This window comes from Liolophura sinensis, chromosome 1 (assembly GCF_032854445.1).
Source record: "Liolophura sinensis isolate JHLJ2023 chromosome 1, CUHK_Ljap_v2, whole genome shotgun sequence".
Lineage (NCBI taxonomy): Eukaryota > Metazoa > Mollusca > Polyplacophora > Chitonida > Chitonidae > Liolophura > Liolophura sinensis.
Window position 1 is genome coordinate 87,365,783 of NC_088295.1, and position 19,051 is coordinate 87,384,833.

At 38.7% G+C, this 19,051-nt stretch overlaps 1 protein-coding gene across 1 annotated transcript in view; it reads left to right on the top strand.

Annotated features, from left to right (window-relative positions):
- The first annotated feature begins 7,534 nt into the window (after positions 1-7,534).
- LOC135461288 (ETS translocation variant 1-like) overlaps positions 7,535-19,051 on the top strand; it is a 58,278-nt gene continuing 46,761 nt past the window's right edge. Inside the window, 2 exon segments of the mRNA XM_064738300.1 lie at positions 7,535-7,551; positions 15,171-15,218. Coding sequence (XP_064594370.1) covers positions 15,194-15,218 — 25 coding nt within the window. The 5' untranslated portion in view covers positions 7,535-7,551; positions 15,171-15,193.

Genomic DNA, 19,051 nt, shown 5'->3' on the forward strand with positions numbered 1-19,051 from the left:
GTTTTCGTACACCAGTGTTATAATAATGTTTGCAAATGCGTAGATATATATTGTGTGCGTCAGTAAGCATTATGCATCCTCGTCTCACATTTCGGATTGCGGAAATTTCAGATTAATGTTACACGCATTTGAATATAAATTGTCAGCTTTGCACAAACGGTATACAGTGGACAATACAACAGACGGAATAAGAAAATATGAAAGGAATTCAACATATAAATACGTGAATACAATAAATCTGGCGGTAACTCAACTTTCAACATATATTATTGTTGTGGGTGAGCTTTTAATGTTTATCTTTGTACAATATCTGATCATATTCGTGTGAATTCTAAAAGTAAGGTTACAGTTGTTGAAAGACGCATTTGCCCTTAATTCATAAATAAAAAAAAACTGACTTCATAAGTTGCCTATATTTTCATCAACGACGTGGTTCTGCTGTAATTTTTGACGAGGAAAATGTGGCCTGTCATCGCCATATGTATGTCACAACAGTCCACGCATGGGCAAATACATAATCTATTACATCACCTTTTATATTCCTCCTGACTGGCAATATGCAGTGGCTTTATAAACACCTACTAAATGGTCGTGTCAGGCCACTGGTATGACAACGGGTATTCTTTACGTGAAGTGTGGATATCACGCGTGGCCATCAGGTCGAAGGCATACCGTACTGCTGGTATGGTAATTATACACCGGAAGTGGTGATATATCTGATTTGCACATCGGTCCCCCTGGGGTGGCAGGAGAACTGTTGACGCTTCTTTGTACATTTAATGCAGTGCTAGATACTCCCCGGATAGGTCTGTATATTCAGGAAACGGCAGAAATGTGAGCATTTTACCTGAGGATATATATATTACACTTGTGACAGTTGTGCCAGCATGGCAATGTATTCTTGATCACTGGTATATAACCATCTGCCCCAAGCAAACCAATACTTAATTGGGTTTAAAGATAAATCCCAAGAATGACGTAATACCTCTACAAGATATGGCCGCTTGGCCTGGGGACTGTGTTACGTTTCTTTGGCTCCTTGTGTAATACTGTATATGGAATCAGTAGAGGAGAGTATAAAGGATCATGTATATACTAAGTTGCCCATTTTTGTGTAAATTTGTTCAATTAACAGGCGAATTATTGAGCCTGTGGCCTGTTTGGTTCAAACCATAAATCAGACGAAAACTGATTCTCGGGAAATAAATTTACCTGGACAACTAATAATCTCTGAAGTTCAAATAAAATGAAGGTCAAACGAAGTAATGGTCAAATATAGTGAAGCTTCAAACAGTAACTTATATTTACTTATATTTTTTTATCATGTATGGTATAAGAGTGCTTCATCCTGTTCATTTTCTTATAACTCTATAAATCTTTCGCTGCTTGATTTGCATTACAAAATGGTTTGCATTACAAATAAAAAATTCTTGATTTTATATCAGACCATTCAATTCTTCTATACAGTCACTTTCATTTTATACTGTTGTCTGTTTTTAAGATCGAGAGTTAATGTGTGCCAGTGTTAGGGTCATTACAATAGGACGATCTGAATAAAGACGTGCTCTATTGTCCCTGTATTTGACGACGCCAGAAGTAACCAGTTCCCTTTCCTTGATTACGAAAAAAAATAATCTGTTTAATCTGTTCAACATATGCTCTTGCATACCAAGAGATATATTTACTAATATCCCCAGTGCCATCGCTGACTGAAAGATATAAGGCGTCCTCGGTGGAGACCTCATTCAAACACTGGACCAAAAAGGTCTTTCTGGAACTTTACGGAATTCGTAAATGAAATTAAATATCCTATTCTGCATTCAAAGTTGTTAAACATTCTAAAGGAATCAGTTAATAGATACACACGAGTATATATTATATCGCAAATATTGTAATCGCAGTATATTGTTGTCTTTCTTTTTTGATTTGGAACACTGATGCGTATAAAGCTGAAACCAAGAACCCGCGGGAGACCATGTTTCATGTTGCTGTAACAGGCTCAGACCGGGTTAACAAGTGCCCGACTTCAATCCTCTGACTGGTTCAGCAAATTTAGATGTGCATGTACATGTGTATGATTGATTTAAGCAGCTACAACAAACTGGTGACTTTCATGTGGCAGGGCTAAGCACCCATGTCGCGCAGGGTACTGAAAGGTAAATCGTAGTTTAGTCCCGTCCGACTGGACATAGTCCAGACAAGGGTCTAGGCACTGGACTAATCTGGATATGGTGTGGATATAATGGGGCATCAGAAAAGCCTCCGGTTATCAGGTACCGAACTGTCATTATTTAGAATGGATGAGTGCTAGAAGAGGGCACTGTGACTACAAGGTAGTGTGAGCTTCCCGCTGTAACACACTCATCAGTGTACCAGGTTTTATTGGTCATTCAACTGTGCGTGTCTAATATACATGACGTAATTCAGAGCAACAGTGTGTAACAAACAGGCCTATCGGTGAAACAATTATCCCTTCAGACTTAATCAGACTTCCCTAATCTCATCAGACTTCAGTCAAAGAGAATACTGTAGATAATCTTCATGTTAAGCCCCTATAATGAGTGTTCTGACAATTTTACAATCATTATCATTCCTTATCATGGCGTTTCATGCCAAGTCTCCGTTAAACTTGTTATGTCTATATGGTCTATTGCAGGCTCATAGTGAATCGTCTAGCGAGAAAAACAGCACACATAAATTCCCCACTGAAGAAATATGTAACAACAGCAACAACAACAATAACAGCAGCAGCAGTAACAGTGATCAATGCCGGAATTCCGGTTGTCCCGATACAGCATCATCTGACACAACGAGTTTTGATCCGAGCAGGAAGAGGAAACGAATGGATTCGGATCTTATCCAACATTCAGAAGGTATGTGTGGGACACGTAAAGTCACATGACTGTTGCTTAATATGTGTAGAATATCGGGCAGTCTTTCGAAGTTCTGTTGGTTTCCAACGAGCGCGACACAGAAAAGATATTTGATTCTCAAGACTAGGAACGAATGTTCATGTTTCTTAAGTTTATATACTATGAATGGGGATTCCCAACAACTCTCTAGTTCGACAGTCTGAAGTCATCCCATAACAACGTCCAGTGTCAAATCCTAATGATATGTTTCGTAACCTGTGGATGGTCGTGGGTTTCCCCCTGAATTTGCCCCGTTTCCTCTCACCATAATGCTGGCCACCGTCGTATAAGTGAAATATTCTTGAGTACGACGTAGAACACCAATCAAATAAATATAACAGAGGCTCCATGGCGATCTAACAGTAAGTTTGTTGACTTCCGTAAGGAATGTGATGTCGATGTTGACATCGACATGAAATGCCCTGTTAACTTAAAGAGTACTACGCCTTATTCTTCGTGCGCTGTGGGCGGGACTTGCATCACAGCGCTCCACAGTGTTTAGGAATGACAATGAATACCTGGAATTAAACATAAGCCCGACATTCATCTTCTCGTCAAATTTGACATGACTGAGTAGGCGTAATAGGCCAGGACAATGCCACCTTTACTTCTGATAGGAATTAATGTTTGAATTGTCGAAATTGGCTCATTCTCACGTGATGACTATTAGCGACGTGTTCTGGAGCCTTTATAGCCTATATAGAGCGTACTACGGTCGCATCGTCAAATTTATTCATATGAACACGTATGTTATGAAAAACGGCAGAGCTTTGATTGATTCATTTATGTAATGACAAACCGTATTGCGGCCAGTGCCTTGAAATGACATTGGTTACATCCTTAGTTGTCGACATGACACAACATCTAAAAAGTTGTCAGGTCCTGAGTTTTACGGGATTTATTTCATACCCATAATTTCAAGCATCATTTCGGTTCACCTTCGCATAATCCGCGCAGAATTAAAATTATGATCAAATGATGCAGAACAGTTTTGGATCATCGTCAAATTTGTTTTCATCAAACCGGACAAAAGTGCATGAATACATATGCTGCCGGTTTATCTGTGATTGAAAGCGGGTCTCAAGTCTGAAGTCAGTTCAATGAGGGCTAATGTGCGTTTAAGATCGGCTATAAGACAGAGTTTGATTTCATGTGTGATGTGAATGAATTCATGCGGCTAACAACCCCTCAGAAACGAATATGGTAAGCTAAATATCTATGTACAACACATTTTTTCATGCGCTTTGAAATTTTGTTTGCTTTCTACAAATATTCTTCATTTTTCTAATATGCTGGTTACGTTTAGAATATAGATATAGTTGTGAGGGACCTTTTTGAATCAGACATCTTCGTGGGGTACGAAAGAAAGCGACACTTCAACGTTTTATTCAAGAAACAGTATTTTAGGTTCAAATATTTTGATCGCTTCCCTGTTGACTAACCATAGTTTTGAACCTTAAAGAAAGAAACGATACATTTCGTGTAACAATATGTTGTTGGGAACAAAGTGTAGCTGTTTACTGGTTCATTGCAGTCCAGTAATCTATATAACGGTTCCAACACTGGTTTCAGGATAGGAGAGCTTGCTGAACACTCATGCCATCCAATTATTTGAAAAAAAAAGTCTTCTTGTAGATCATGATCAGGGGACAAAGATGCTGCGCCGTGAATCCAGTGCTTCCGCTGGCATGTTGAGAGGAATGATCTCGTCTTACAGACAGGGCTATGTTGACGGATATGATGTATTAATGTAATAGCCGGAGAAATTAGTTATGTTGCGGGAGGCGATGTCAGCGGGTGCACCCACCCCCTCCCCCACCCTCTCTTCTGTCATCGGGTAGACGCGTGCGTCGTCAGCACACGTACGTGGGTAGGGCCCATAGCCCAGTTCTATCCCGCGGCTGATCCCCCCCACAAGGACTCTGAGCTGTAAATCGTTGCGGGTTAGACTTCCAGGACAAGTTTCCAAGAATGAACAATAATTCTCTTCATTCAGCTGTTGTGAGCAAGACACGTTCATTTGCCTTGTATATAGATATGTCAGCGAGCGCTCAGCGAAAATACATCCGTATATACGAGACACTCTTTGAACCTTCTTGTAAAATTGCCGATATACATTCCGACACGCTCTTTATGTCAGCCTGTCAGCTGTGTAATACTGTCCTTCTGCTGCACCTGATAGGCAGTTCCGTCAGCTGTGTAATACCGTCCTTCTGCTGCACCTGATAGGCAGTTCCGTCAGCTGTGTAATACTGTCCTTCTGCTGCACCTGATAGGCAGTTCCGTCAGTCGTGTAATATTGCCCTTCTGCTGCACCTGATAGGCAGCTCCGTCAGTTGAGTAATACTGCTCTTCTGCTGCACCTGATAGGCAGCTCAATCAGCTGTGTAGAACTGTCCTTCTACTGCACACGATAGGCAGCTCCGTCAGTTGTGTAGTACTGTCCTTCTGCTGCACCTGATAGGCGGTTCCGTCAGTCGTGTAATATTGCCCTTCTGCTGCACCTGATAGGCAGCTCCGTCAGTTGAGTAATACTGCTCTTCTGCTGCACACGATAGGCAGCTCCATCAGCTGTGTAGAACTGTCCTTCTGCTGCACACGATAGGCAGCTCCGTCAGTTGTGTAGTACTGTCCTTCTGCTGCACCTGATAGGCGGTTCCGTCAGTCGTGTAATATTGCCCTTCTGCTGCACCTGATAGGCAGCTCCGTCAGTTGAGTAATACTGCTCTTCTGCTGCACACGATAGGCAGTTCCATCAGCTGTGTAGAACTGTCCTTCTGCTGCACACGATAGGCAGCTCCGTCAGTTGTGTAATACTGTCCTTCTGCTTACACCTGAGAGGCAGCTTCGTTAGCTGTGTGATCCTGCCCTTCTGCCGCACGTGGTAGGCAGCTCCGTTAGCCGTGTAATACTGCCCTTCTGCTGCATACGATAGGCAGCTCCGTCAGCCGTGCAATACTGCCCTTCTGCTGTAACTGATAGGCAAACTGCATATTACGATGTTAAAAAGCCATGTATCCTTTTCATGTACAGGTTAAGTTTACCGCATCAACTTGGTTATTTCCTCTACAGATATAAATCTTATTTCACATTTTATTTTCACATTCGCGATTACTTTATTTTTCCGAGTTTTAAATAATTATATTTTAGGCATCGGTGTTTAACGTCATATACTCAATTTGAATATTCCACTGTCATGATTACGGCAAGATTTATGAGATTGGGGACACCAGAGTATTAGGAAAGCACTTTACCAGGTACTGGTACGTACAAACCTCCTCACTTCATGAAAGCAGTAGCAGAACCAATTAACGGCAGCTGGATTCGAACTCCGGTACAATCGATTAGAATGGTCGACAAGATACATACGATTTTTCCACGTGACCCTACATAACAGTCACATCTCGGTATAAATACGATAATTATCCCCCCCCCCCCCCCTCAATGAAGTGGAAGTTGAAAAGAACAGCAAGGGATATTTGGAATAATACGGGTATTCACTGTCCAAGGAACTGTTTTACACAGCAGTCGCAAACTACACCTGGCGTAACTTCTATGACAACGTGTAGTAGACATATATGGTACTCTGGCCACTGCGCTAGGCGCAACTTTGCGAGAGCGTTGTAAAACAGGCCCCTGAACTATCTAATACAGACCATTTCAGCTGCGAGTTCGGAGCCAGTTTCTGCTCATTATTATAAACAGGCAATGTGACAGCCGGGCTGTTAAAAATTAAATATCTTGAGAATGTGAAGTAAGTAAACCAAAGTACACAATACGTACAACCCAGATGATGAACGGCTCATATACCCGTTTATAGTTTCTACGAAGACGTGGATCGTGTTCTAATAGACATTATACATAGACCGAGCAAGTAAACATGTATTGAGGCAGAGGATTAAGTTTACATTGGAATATCTGTAGGTGATACATACTTGAAACAGCAAGTACTTGTTTATAAATTTCCAACGATTCGCGTATCCCTCGTAATCATGTATGAGCATGTTGCAAATGAAGGCATATCGTGTGGACAACGTTGTGCAATAGTATTTATTATATTTTCTTGTGTGTATACCATGTATAGAGAAGTTTTGGAAGGCACAGGAAATTTCGCTAGAGGAATTCTGACCATAACAGACTGAAGTCAGGTTAGGGTAGGGCGCAGGAGGGGGTAAATTTACCTGTACAGACTGCTGCGGGGTGTCGGGATGGAGACCTGATCGATTGAGGGCCCCCCCATCAGGGCTCCTCGGTCACGGCACAGAGCGTTATGTCGGGAAAAGGAGAAAAATGCAAGAACTTGGGACGCCTCTCTTACACAAATGTTTACCCTGGCGCCTGATCTCTGTTGTTTTTTCTTCTCGCTGTGTCCAAATATACGAATAAAGAATGCAAGACACGCTACAATGGGAGCTGCGAGTGTCTACATTTCGTCTGAGACAGGCTGCAGGATTCGTTCGGTGTTCGGTGGACGCCCTTGTTGATTCTACGCACTCTGGGCTAACTCCACATTTTTATCCCATCGACGTCCGACCTTTCATAAACGGCTGCCTTTTGATCCTGTTAGTATTACGCTTTTACTAGTCCGCCTTTTAAATTAATCATCCCATGAAATCCGACGAAGACTTTTTATCCAAAGGTGAGAACCGTTTTGATTTCGCTTCAGACTTGTGTGTAGTTGGCTCATCCTAAATCTAACATTGAATCTTATATATAAACAAAATAAGATATCGGATTCTCTTGTTATTTTGTGAATTTAAAAGACGCGTATTAAATATACACTGTATATTTAATACAGAGTTTCTTACACATGTGAGATGCAAGATATTATTTCCCATAATTAGTTTTGTAGAAGAAAAGTATGGCACTGGCATGCATAAGGACGTCATTTTTATAATAATTTTGAAGAGAATATATATTTCGCACGTATATATATATATTTACAGGAATATCAGGGTTAAGATATAACCGTCATCATTCAGTTTCTAGGGCGGACAAAAATGTGTTGAGTAGATATAACTGGGTTATGATTTGCCGATGTGTTAATTTACTGGAGGGGAATTAGGCGGGGTGGGGGGGATACTAATAGGCATAAGAGCCGTTGAAACGGACCGTCATTAGGAACGCCAAAAATAATCGGCTACCGTTTGTATTTTGAAATCGCTTAAACATTAAATATGCCCACTGAAAAATCGTGTTTGATCAGTTAGACCCTATAAGACAATTTAGTAGATCTGATATCAGTGAGAAACTATGTATACCCTGCCAACATTAAACACTAAAAACGCATGTACATTGAACAATGCTTTTATGCATCTCATCGGCCAATAATCATTTAGAACCTTTTATTTGTCTGCTAAAAATCATTTAGAATCTGTCTAATGGACGATTATGTGTAATTGTTTTGAATACGCTGTTACGTAGACGTACAACGCGGAAGTGTTGCTGGCAGGCTGTTCTGTATATGAGCTGACAGCTGGAAGTTGGCCTTGTTCGCGCGTTGTAGGCTAGCTGGTGCCTTTAAGGCACGGTCACAAATGGAAGCCACCTCAAGCCTGTGGCCAATTCACACGCTATTTCACTCTCTTCGGCAGGTGCCCGCAACCACAGCATCGCAAGCCATTTTTTCGACGACATACTAAATCTTATATGTTATTTTTTTATGATTTCGAATTCAGTAAGACCTCTTCACATTTCTCTGCCATTTCTTCTTCTTATTTACTTATTAATTTGTTTTGTTTTTGTTTTTTTGCCTTTTTATTCATTGTTTTGCCGTGATAGTATTCTTCGCAAATAATGACAGTTGAGAATTCTTTCAGAAAATTTATGCATTGTGTTTGTGTAACATCAGCCGATGACCCTATTTCTGCGCAGCGAATGTGCCTTTCATCTGCAGGTGGATGTTATATGGTCATTTGTTAATATTTTTATGATCAGTACTACAAATATTACACTTTTACATGAAATTTCTGGTTTGATTTTTCACAAGACTTCACGATGGCAAAACATCACCGACTGAGTGGTTAAACAGATATAAGACTGTGTAATGTACAAATTATGAAACATCTTAAAGGCAAGTAGGTTGGACAGCTTGTTTATTCTTGTTTTGCATAACACGTGGCATGTTAATTTAGCGTAGGTAGGAAGCTTCGAAAGAGATAAAAGTTGTAATAAAAGGATGATAACCCATGAAAGTGATAACTAATGAAAAGGAAACTTACATCGTTAGAAGCTTACATCAGTGGATAATTATGCGATAAACACGAAACTTTATGCTAAATCGGGACAGCGCCACTGAATTATAAGAAGTTTGAGTGATTTTAAAATTATTTCAAGAAGGTTTGCCTCTATGCATTGTTTTTTTTTTCTTTTTTTTTTGGGTGATATGTAAGAATTACCACGTGGAAATCAAGCTTTAAAAGGCGGCGCGGTTAGAAATGATAATACACGTTAATATAAGAGGCTCTCACACCTGGTCAAAGACATGCAAATACGGGAGTATGATACAGAGGGCGGTCAGAGATTGGGGAAGGGAAAAAATGGTGTGCGACACGGTGGCCGGAGAGGCGGAAACCGAGGACGGCCGAAACACAGGGACATCTCGACAAACAAAACAAGGAGGTGGGAAGACTTAACATTATAACAGAAAAATGAAAAACAACGCAAACATAAAGAAAATACTCAGTTAGATTTGTTATTTTTTGGCCACAACATGATAGCCTGCATGGGAGTGCGATGTCCGAGAACGAGGAACTGACCACTGCCCGGCTTAAGACACAGTGCGTCTTAAGCTAGTTACAAGACCAGTGTCTATCTGTCCACTCTACAACTCACATTACCAAGGTAGGCCGAATGAGCAACATCCTCTTCGTGCAGAAAACGCATCAAGTATTTAACCGAAAACGTTAGATTTACAAACAAGTGTTTATTTATTTACGTATTTCACTGGCGTTTAGCTCCGAATTGATGACTTTTTCACTAGAGCGATCGGCGATGATGTTTATTGATGACTTTTTCACTAGTACGATCGACGATATGCATTGATGACTTTTTCACTAGTACGATCGGTGATGACATGTACTGATGAGTTTTACTCTAGTATGATCGGCGAAGATATTTGTTGACGATATTTTTTGACTCGTACTATCGGCGATGATATTTATTAATGACTTGATGATATTTATTAATGACTACGATCGGCGATGATGTTTACTGATTACTTTTTCACTAGTAGACCTATGATCGTCGATGATATTTATTGATGACTTTTTTACTAGAACGATCGGCGATTATATTTATTGATGAAAAGACCCCAGCGGAGTGTCATGCACAGCAAACAAAGCATCAGCAAATACCTGAGGTATGGCCGAAAAAAAAAAACAAAAAAAAAAACGAAAGCTGGATCCCAGCCTGGGACCTCATTGGTCAGTCTTAGCTTAGAGGCTACGATAATAACTCTTTATTTGACTGCATGGGTCAGAAAGAAATGTCAAAAGATACTTTATTAAGCCTATGGTGTATTCCGGAAGCACTAAAGAGGAACATCTTAACTAAAGCATAACATAATAATATATGTATATGCATACAATTTCGGGTCTTTAGATTGTGCATGTAGGCCTACTTTTAAATTTAACAACCTCCCACCCAACCTTAAGTCAGCCAAATTGTATTTTGCGCGATGTTAAACAGAATAGACTATCGAAACTATTTTATTTTCTACGTTCTAATTTAGGAACCGAATCGTGAGTTTAACTGTCTTCCGCGTGCGGTAGTGGCTGCGCGCGTACTTAAATGTATGCCTCCAGCTTCTCAAAGCGAAAGCGAAAAGGAGTTGTTGCCATGCAGTTAGGCGACTGGGAATTCTCCGTTTCCATCTCCATTTTGTGGTAACTATGACATCCAAAAAGTGATCCGATACATGTATTTATAGGGGCCTATTCTTTTTTTGTATCTGAGCGTGAAATCTGGAACTGAGCGTTTTAGCCTAATGATGGCCTAGGTCTGCTACTGGTAGATGAAAATGATATCGACCTCGCTGTTTATTTTCAAATTTCATTAGCCTGCTCAAGCATGTACAGTACACTTACAGTAGGTCCGTATCCACGTTGTTACAAAATATTTGAGTGAAAACTTCAAAGCAATGCAGGCGTACAGTGCTAGTTCTTGCGAATGTGAACAGTATGAGACTTCTTTATCAGTGAAGTTAGGGGCTAATTACCATGTACTGGTATATAGAGAGCTTTTTCTGCCGACCGTCTAGTTTCAAAAACTTGATGATGAAAATGTACATTAATATGATGACGTGATACTTTGAGTAAAAGTCCTGTTACACGTATGGATGGTAGGCCTATGTTCCATGTGAACTGAAATTAAGTCGTTGTTGTTGTTATTAAAGCCCAAAATATCAATATGCTTTTATAAAATTTGAGTAAAGTATTAATTTTGAGTTTGTGACACCCTGCAACATAGTTTTGTATGTTCTTTTATAAGATTTTAAATCACCTGTAGTGGCATTTAGAGGTAAGGTCCTGATCAATCTGGGAGACATGCCTGGGAATGTTCTGAGTTTGTGGGTACAGGGGTTAGGAGGCTAATTTTAACTTTTACGTTTTTACACCCAACCGTTCGTTTTCAGGATAAAAGTCTGGCTGTGACATGTAAACTTCACGGTGTTTTAAATTTATTATTTAATTTATCTCAGCAACAGCTGCCCTATATGCATGCAGTTGTCAGCTTAAGGAGTTAATAGCCTACTAGAAAAGGTTATGCCTATCACTTTACAAGTAATACTGGTATTAAAAGGCCAAACAGCATGGCTGTAGTGGACTTGTCATGTATAAATATACATGTTAAATAATACAGCTAATGTTTAGTTAGTTTGAACATAAATGTATTAAACTTACAGTTTGCCTTAATCGTTTATGCACTGTGAGTAATTGCTTTGTGTTTGCTGCTTCCCATGCTGTTACCTGATGGAAATGATGAGGACAGAGCCCTATGTTTTTTATGTACAGACTATTACCCAGGTCTGTTGACTGGTATCATGATGAAATCTGCCAGCAATATGTCAACTGGCATGGCGCTAATCAGTAGGTTATTTTGCTAAGCGTTTAGATCAAGACTTGATGGCACAGATTTGAATTGTGTCACGATCTACTAAAAGTTTCTCGCCTACCCCACATGCCTTGTAATACACAACAGATTTGTCCAAATTAGTCCAGGAAATGCTGAATTTCCACCATTTGTGTCTGACTCTTTAAAAAAAAGAGTTCTAAGCAAAGTTTAGTGAGAAAAAGTATAGTTGTGATTGAAGAGTAAAAGTTGGAAAGGCCGATGTAGTGGAGTGATGGTGTGTATGTTTACCATATGTGAATTGCCGCAGATCATTGTGCGCTGGGGCCAGAAGCTGTAATTGTTACTCGGGCGTCTTTGTTGTGGCCAGCTGTGGGGCGTATGGTCAGCAGATGTCCCGATGTTCACACCCAGCCCTGACCTGCGGAATCACCTTCTCAGTTTAACCATCACAACTCCTTTGTGCATCTGTGTGCACAAGTGCAACCATTGTTATCTTGATAACTCAAAACTGATGCATGTTACATAAAACCCATGACACAAGTACCTCAAATGTAATATCAGTATACGATACTTCTCTAGAGCAGAGGACTTCAGAGCAACACACTGTAGACCTATTTAGTCTTCAGTAGCAGGAAATTACGTCCGTATTTTTAGTGAGTGAGTGCTTGGTGTTTAATGTCGTATGACGACGACTGTATTTTTAAGTTACTATGAAAGCATACTTCTTTACAGGTATATTCATCAAAAATGAAGATTTTGCTGATCAATTAATTAATTTTCAACAGGTTCGTATTTTATAAATGCACATATTGGAGTGAATTTTGGCTCTGGATAATGTTAAGCATTAATAAATTAATAAGTAAAGAAACTTATTTAAAATTATATTATATTGTATTTTGTTCAAGTAACTTTTGGAGGGAAAACTTTTGCACAAGTGTGATGGACATATAATCTTCATTTTCTGCAAAAAATGTCTTGATAAGATTTGACATCAGTAATAAACAATTGATATTAAATATCAAAGATAACATTTATTAAATATTATGTGCATTACCCATTATAGTCACAATTTATTCTTCCATTCAGAAACTTAAATTTAAAATATTAAAATTAATTTGAAAAGTAGTTAATAATTATGTTTAATGCAGTCTTTAGTGATTCAATGAACACTCATAATATTTTTTTTGTAATACTTGTAATTCCCATATTGACAGGTACATGTATGTTAATTGTGTAACTATGTATTGTGAGGTTTAATTAAATGAATTAAGTTAAATGTTTGTGTTACTTGTGTTGTTCTGGGTGTTGACTGGCCAACTCCCAGATATGCCTGGCTTAATGCAGGTTTGTCCACACCTATATATGTCTAACCTCTGTGGTTGATCAGGATGGAGGAATTAACTGTACATTACGTTCATATGTAGTTAAACAGCCAGCTAGATGTCATCAAAGTGAAAACCAAAAATTGATTAGCAACATTAAATATTTGTAGCTTATTTGAACAAAGGTAAAAATAAATACCAAGTAAAACAAAGCTTAAGAGGGCCCTTTTTGTAAAGTTATGCAATTACCATTTAATGTTTATACATAATGTACAGCTTATGTGGAACATATGGTGATATCATACTCCACTGGGGGCTGTTCAGAAATGTTAAAACTAAAGTGGGCTTAAATCTTTAGACCTTTATTACGAGAGTTTAACGCTAATGAGGGTAAAGCCTACTGGGCAGATAAATGCACATGGACATGCGTCTTAATACATGTAAGAGCTGATCGAGACTGTTCATATTGGCAAACTAAATTACTGGATTTCACCGAAAGTTTAGCAGTTTTCAAGTGACAATTTTTTATGACAATTTATTCATCTACATAAAAGCGTTACCTAAGAGATTTTAGTAAGTTTGATGAATTTTTTTTATCAGAAAAACTCAAATTTAGCCTTCAGTAGTATCATTATAGCTCCTTTACTTCTGGAAGGGCATTTTTGTATACCAAACTTTAGGTGATGTACAGATTATTAAAATCAGTATAAAACATAAAGAAATAGTGACTGCTGTGTACAGAACATAGTGCATTTATATGTTGAATGATAAATATGTTAAATCTGGACTCTTTAGTGGTGTCATTGAAATTCAAGGAAAAATATGAAAAAGCCTTCACTGAGAAAATATCCATGTATATGTAAAATATTTATTTTTTATTTTTTCTAAGTGTAAACTTTGATATACACTTTTTTTTAGTAAAATTTGATTTCATTTTGAAACTTTAATTCTTCAATACATTAACAACCTTGATATCTTATAGCACCAAATAAAGTGGAGGAGCTGCATGTATAGGTTAGTTGTAAGTGACACTGTTCAAGCATGGTAAACTTTGAGCTGGGATGTCTGCATGACTACTTCATGTTGAAGACAACTGCGAGTGAGTGTTGAGCAAAGATTGTGAAAAAAGTGATAATTAAAGATGTCAGCAAATCTTGTTTGACTCTGACACCTTGTTGTTCATTTCCTAAACCATATGTAAGGGGTAAGAGGGTAAGCTGTTCTGCTGGCCCTATCTGGGGGCTGTCAGAATGCTCACGTGGTTGGCTGTTGTATATAGGAGGAACAGCCAGCGTTTGTTCCCCTGTAGGTAAATGGATTTCTGGTCACTCTGTTGATAAACAAGCAGTCATTGGTGCTCGCAGATCTCCACGTTTTAAATAAGGCTCGTGGTGTAATATTCACAATAGTGTCGGTGGAAACAGTTGTGTAAACAGATTTTGATCCACTCGTGTGAAAACAAGAATATAGTGATGGCTAAATAAAGCAGATTATAACAATTATGAGACTGAAGGTGTTGAAGTTGTGCAGCAGTGACTGTGATAGTTAGCTATACTGTGGTAAGCAATCATTTAGTAATCATTTGTGGGCTTTTGTCTGTATTCTCTCTATACTCTGTGCTTCCTCGTCTTCAATGATTGTGGTTATAATCAGTAGAAAACACAATGGGGTTGTATGTGGGGGTAACATGGATGTAAGCTGAGCGCTCAGCCAGTAAATGGGTGTGCTACAGAAAGCTACCATTGATTTTAGGTGTACCCCTCCTCCCTTAGCACTGGCAGTGGACATGATGTATGTTATGAAGGCTGCTTACCCGTCTCCGTGTCAGAATAATGATATATTGCTCTTATTTCCTTTGTAGAACTGTTTCAAGACTTGAGTCAGATGCAGGAGACTTGGCTGGCACAAGGTGAGTTAGACTTCTCCCGTACTACAGGCAGGCGCGCAGTCCCTGCCACATGTGGTTGACATACTCCAAGCACCTGTGAGCCCCTCCTACCAAGCCCGCACATGGCTCTGATTCTAACTGATGATGGCACTTTTTTTTTGTCACATAACAGCAGACCACCTACACATGTTCTCACAGGCAACTGTAGTATACATGCAGACTGCAGTGTTAAACTGGGCAGACAAACATTGCATAGTCTTATAGAAGGTAATTTGTTAAATTTTAATCTAAAATGTTGATATTTGGTTAGCCAGGTGTGTGATGAGTCTCTGAACATCTTCATAATACCTATAATATTAGGCCAAACTCTTTCAAATCAGTGAAAACCTGTATTTTTATGCTGTTGGTGATAGAAATTTTTTGAGAAAGAAAATATTGACTGCTGTATGACAGTTTATATGATTGCGTCTATAAGTTTGTGCCCGTATGTATACTGGTATGTATATTTTTTGGTGAAAATTTATGTGTACCTTAAAACAAAACAGGAAATAGTATTGTGGATGGTATAGTTCTGATTAATTTAAAGTTCATGAGCTGGATTGGATCCAGCGAGATGAAGATTTATGTACCACAAACTGATTTGATTCAGCGAGATGAAGATTTCTGAACCACAAACTGATTTGATCCAGCGAGATGAAGATTTCTGTACCACAAACTGATTTGATCCAGCGAGATGAAGATTTCTGTACCACCAACTGATTTGTGCCAGCGAGATGAAGATTTCTGTACCACAAACTGATTTGATCCAGCGAGATGAAGATTTCTGTACCACAGACTGATTTGATCCAGGGAGATGAAGATTTCTGTACCACAAACTGATTTGATCCAGCGAGATGAAGATTTCTATACCACAAACTGATTTGTGCCAGCGAGATGAAGATTTCTGTACCACAAACTGATTTGATCCAGCGAGATGAAGATTTCTGTACCACAAACTGATTTGATCCAGCGAGATGAAGATTTCTGTACCACCAACTGATTTGTGCCAGCGAGGTGAAGATTTCTGTACCACAGACTGATTTGTGCCAGCGAGATGAAGATTTCTGTACCACAGACTGATTTGATCCAGCGAGATGAAGATTTCTGTACCACAATCTGATTTGATCCAGCGAGATGAAGATTTCTGTACCACAAACTGATTTGTGCCAGCGAGGTGAAGATTTCCAAAAACTATCAACAAGAGATCGGCAGGAGCTATTGAGGGTCGTATGACTATACACACAATTTCTCTGGGACAGCTTGACTCAAACCTCACAAACATCATCTCTCTGTCAATTTCCTCAGCCTGAAATATTAATTTTTGTTAGCTCAGTGTTAAAAAAATGAAAGTTTACTTTTCTGAAAAGTAAACTGTCTCAGTGTCTGTACGATATTATAGTGTTTGGTTCAACATTGATAATCACTTATTGACATCCATGGTGGAAAAGGAAGTTATGGAAGCCTAAACAAAAAAATGATATTCAAGCTCTTCCTGGAGTACGCGTAATAAGTGATTGATCTTTGAAATAAGTGATTGATCTTTGAAATAAGTGATTGATCTTTGAAATAAGTGATTGATCTTTTAAATAAGTTATTGATTCTAGAAATAAGTGCATGAAGGTTAAAAGACATGGGCTGTTGTCCAGGTGTGGATTCTGTGTTTAATAGGCAATTAAACGTTCCCGTTTGCATGGCCTCGCTGTTCGAAGGCCTTTTCTGATTCCGTCATACCGAAAGAGTGAGGATGTAATGGAGACAAAGTGAATGTTGGTGGGCATATGTGATGTAAGTTAGAAGAGAAAGTTAATGAGAAAGGTATTTGAGGTTGAAAATAGTGTAGATGGTGATAAAATGTCCGAGGTATTTCTCAGGAAAATGAGATCTCTTTCATCTGTCATTCAAAGTACATATATCTTATCTTATGTTTGCACTCTAATTTACATTCAGCCTTTCACCATTCTACATGTGTACAGGTAAATGAGCTGGAATCTTGCCCTTGACTATGTTGCCCATTTTCCCTGGTTCTCAATGTTCTGTTGATCCTAGAAAGGTGTTCTGTAGTGTAGGGTGACATCTTATTGGGAAAATGTTTCAGTACCGAAAGCAGTATTTTATGACACTGGTTTGTTTCTAAAAATAAATGTGGCTAAAATCTATGTCATTTACCATATACACAATGATTATTTGAAGTATTTTTTGTTGACTTCTTGATGTAATTATGCAAGAAGTGAAGCTACATGTATTTCATAAACAGTATTTCATAAATTTAGGCTAACTTTAGATCTTTAATGTAACAGAGAGAAGAACTAAAAACATTGCATAGTGAAAGTAACTATGTTGTTGGGTTGAGGTGTTTAGGTTGTAGTGTGTCAGTTTGTTTCACATGAGTGTCACTTATTAATCCCAGGTAAACATGTCATCAGGTAACCCAGGGTGTACATTAAAGCCAAGGATGCTCAAAAGTCAGTAAATCAACCAGGTGTGGGAGGTTTGGCAAAGCTGTCACTAGGACAGGTAAATGAGGGTGATCACTGGGAAGATTTGGGGACAGGCTTGTCTTAAGACACGTGAAGATAAAGAATCACACAGGGTTTTCCTGTTAATAACTGGAGCTGAGAGTTAGAGGGGACAAGGTGCAGACAACACGTGTAGGTATAGGGTGACATGGCCTGGTTAGCCTAATGGCAGAGGGTGGCTTGATAGAATGACTTCTGAGGTAACGATGCAAACTGTTTAGTTGATTATGGGACATGACTTTGACTTGAGGGAATTGCTCTGATCACAGAGGTAAGTAAGAGAGGGATGCAGGGTTGACATATTTATAAGCTTTTGATTTACCGGTATGTGTTTGTTTGATTGTTACTTTAATAATGCCATATTTACGAATTTTTATATCATTGTGGTCAGTATTATGGGTGGAGTGCAAAGGGGGAAACCATTGATCTACGACAAGTTGCTGACAAACTTTCTCATGTTTTGACCTACAGATGTGCACATCGTAGTGGTGGGAGAAAAGCAAATGTTGGGCTGCTTCATTGTGGCTATAATCAAACAAATAAATAAATAGAAGTGTAAAATTCTTGAGTAAGGCATTAAATACTAATGACAAATATACAGTTATTAAAGCCATTATTTGACTAGTTGATTAAGAATCTGAAACATTTTTGTATGTATAGAAGTACAAATTGGGCAACACTGGTATATAAATGACCAATCTACATGGTCTCGATGTGAACGATGTGGGTTTTATAGGTGTAAATTCAGTTCAAGTGAACAATTTGGGCAATACTGTGTAGGTGAACAATCTGGGCAATAAATCTGGGCAATAAAGTAGGTAGGAATGGTGCACAGGTGAACATTCTACATGTACATGTAGGTAGTAGGTGGTGTACAAGTGAATAATCCTGGTGATGCTGATGTAAATGTTTAATACAAGGAGAGTATTTGTTTTCTGTGTAGCCTTGATGGAAAATGTGCTAGTTGTAAGTGAAAGGGCTGAAAATTTGTGATAACATATTTTGTGAGTGACATAATTTCGTGAAGATGCACTGAGGTGACTGGAACATTCCTACACATGAATGTTCTGGTAGAATGCTTGTTAGTTTTAAATAGAAGTAATTTCCTGTGCTTTTGAATAGTTTTTTTTACTCAGTGAAGGAGTACCCTCTTTTATTTATGTGACTGTTTTCATAGGAAATAAAATAGCTTAGATTTATTTAAAAGTGATCTTGAATCCAGATGATTTTGAAATATATAAATTGTGAGATAAAGGTGAAAAAGGGAATTTTTCAAACTCTAAAGGACGTGATATAATG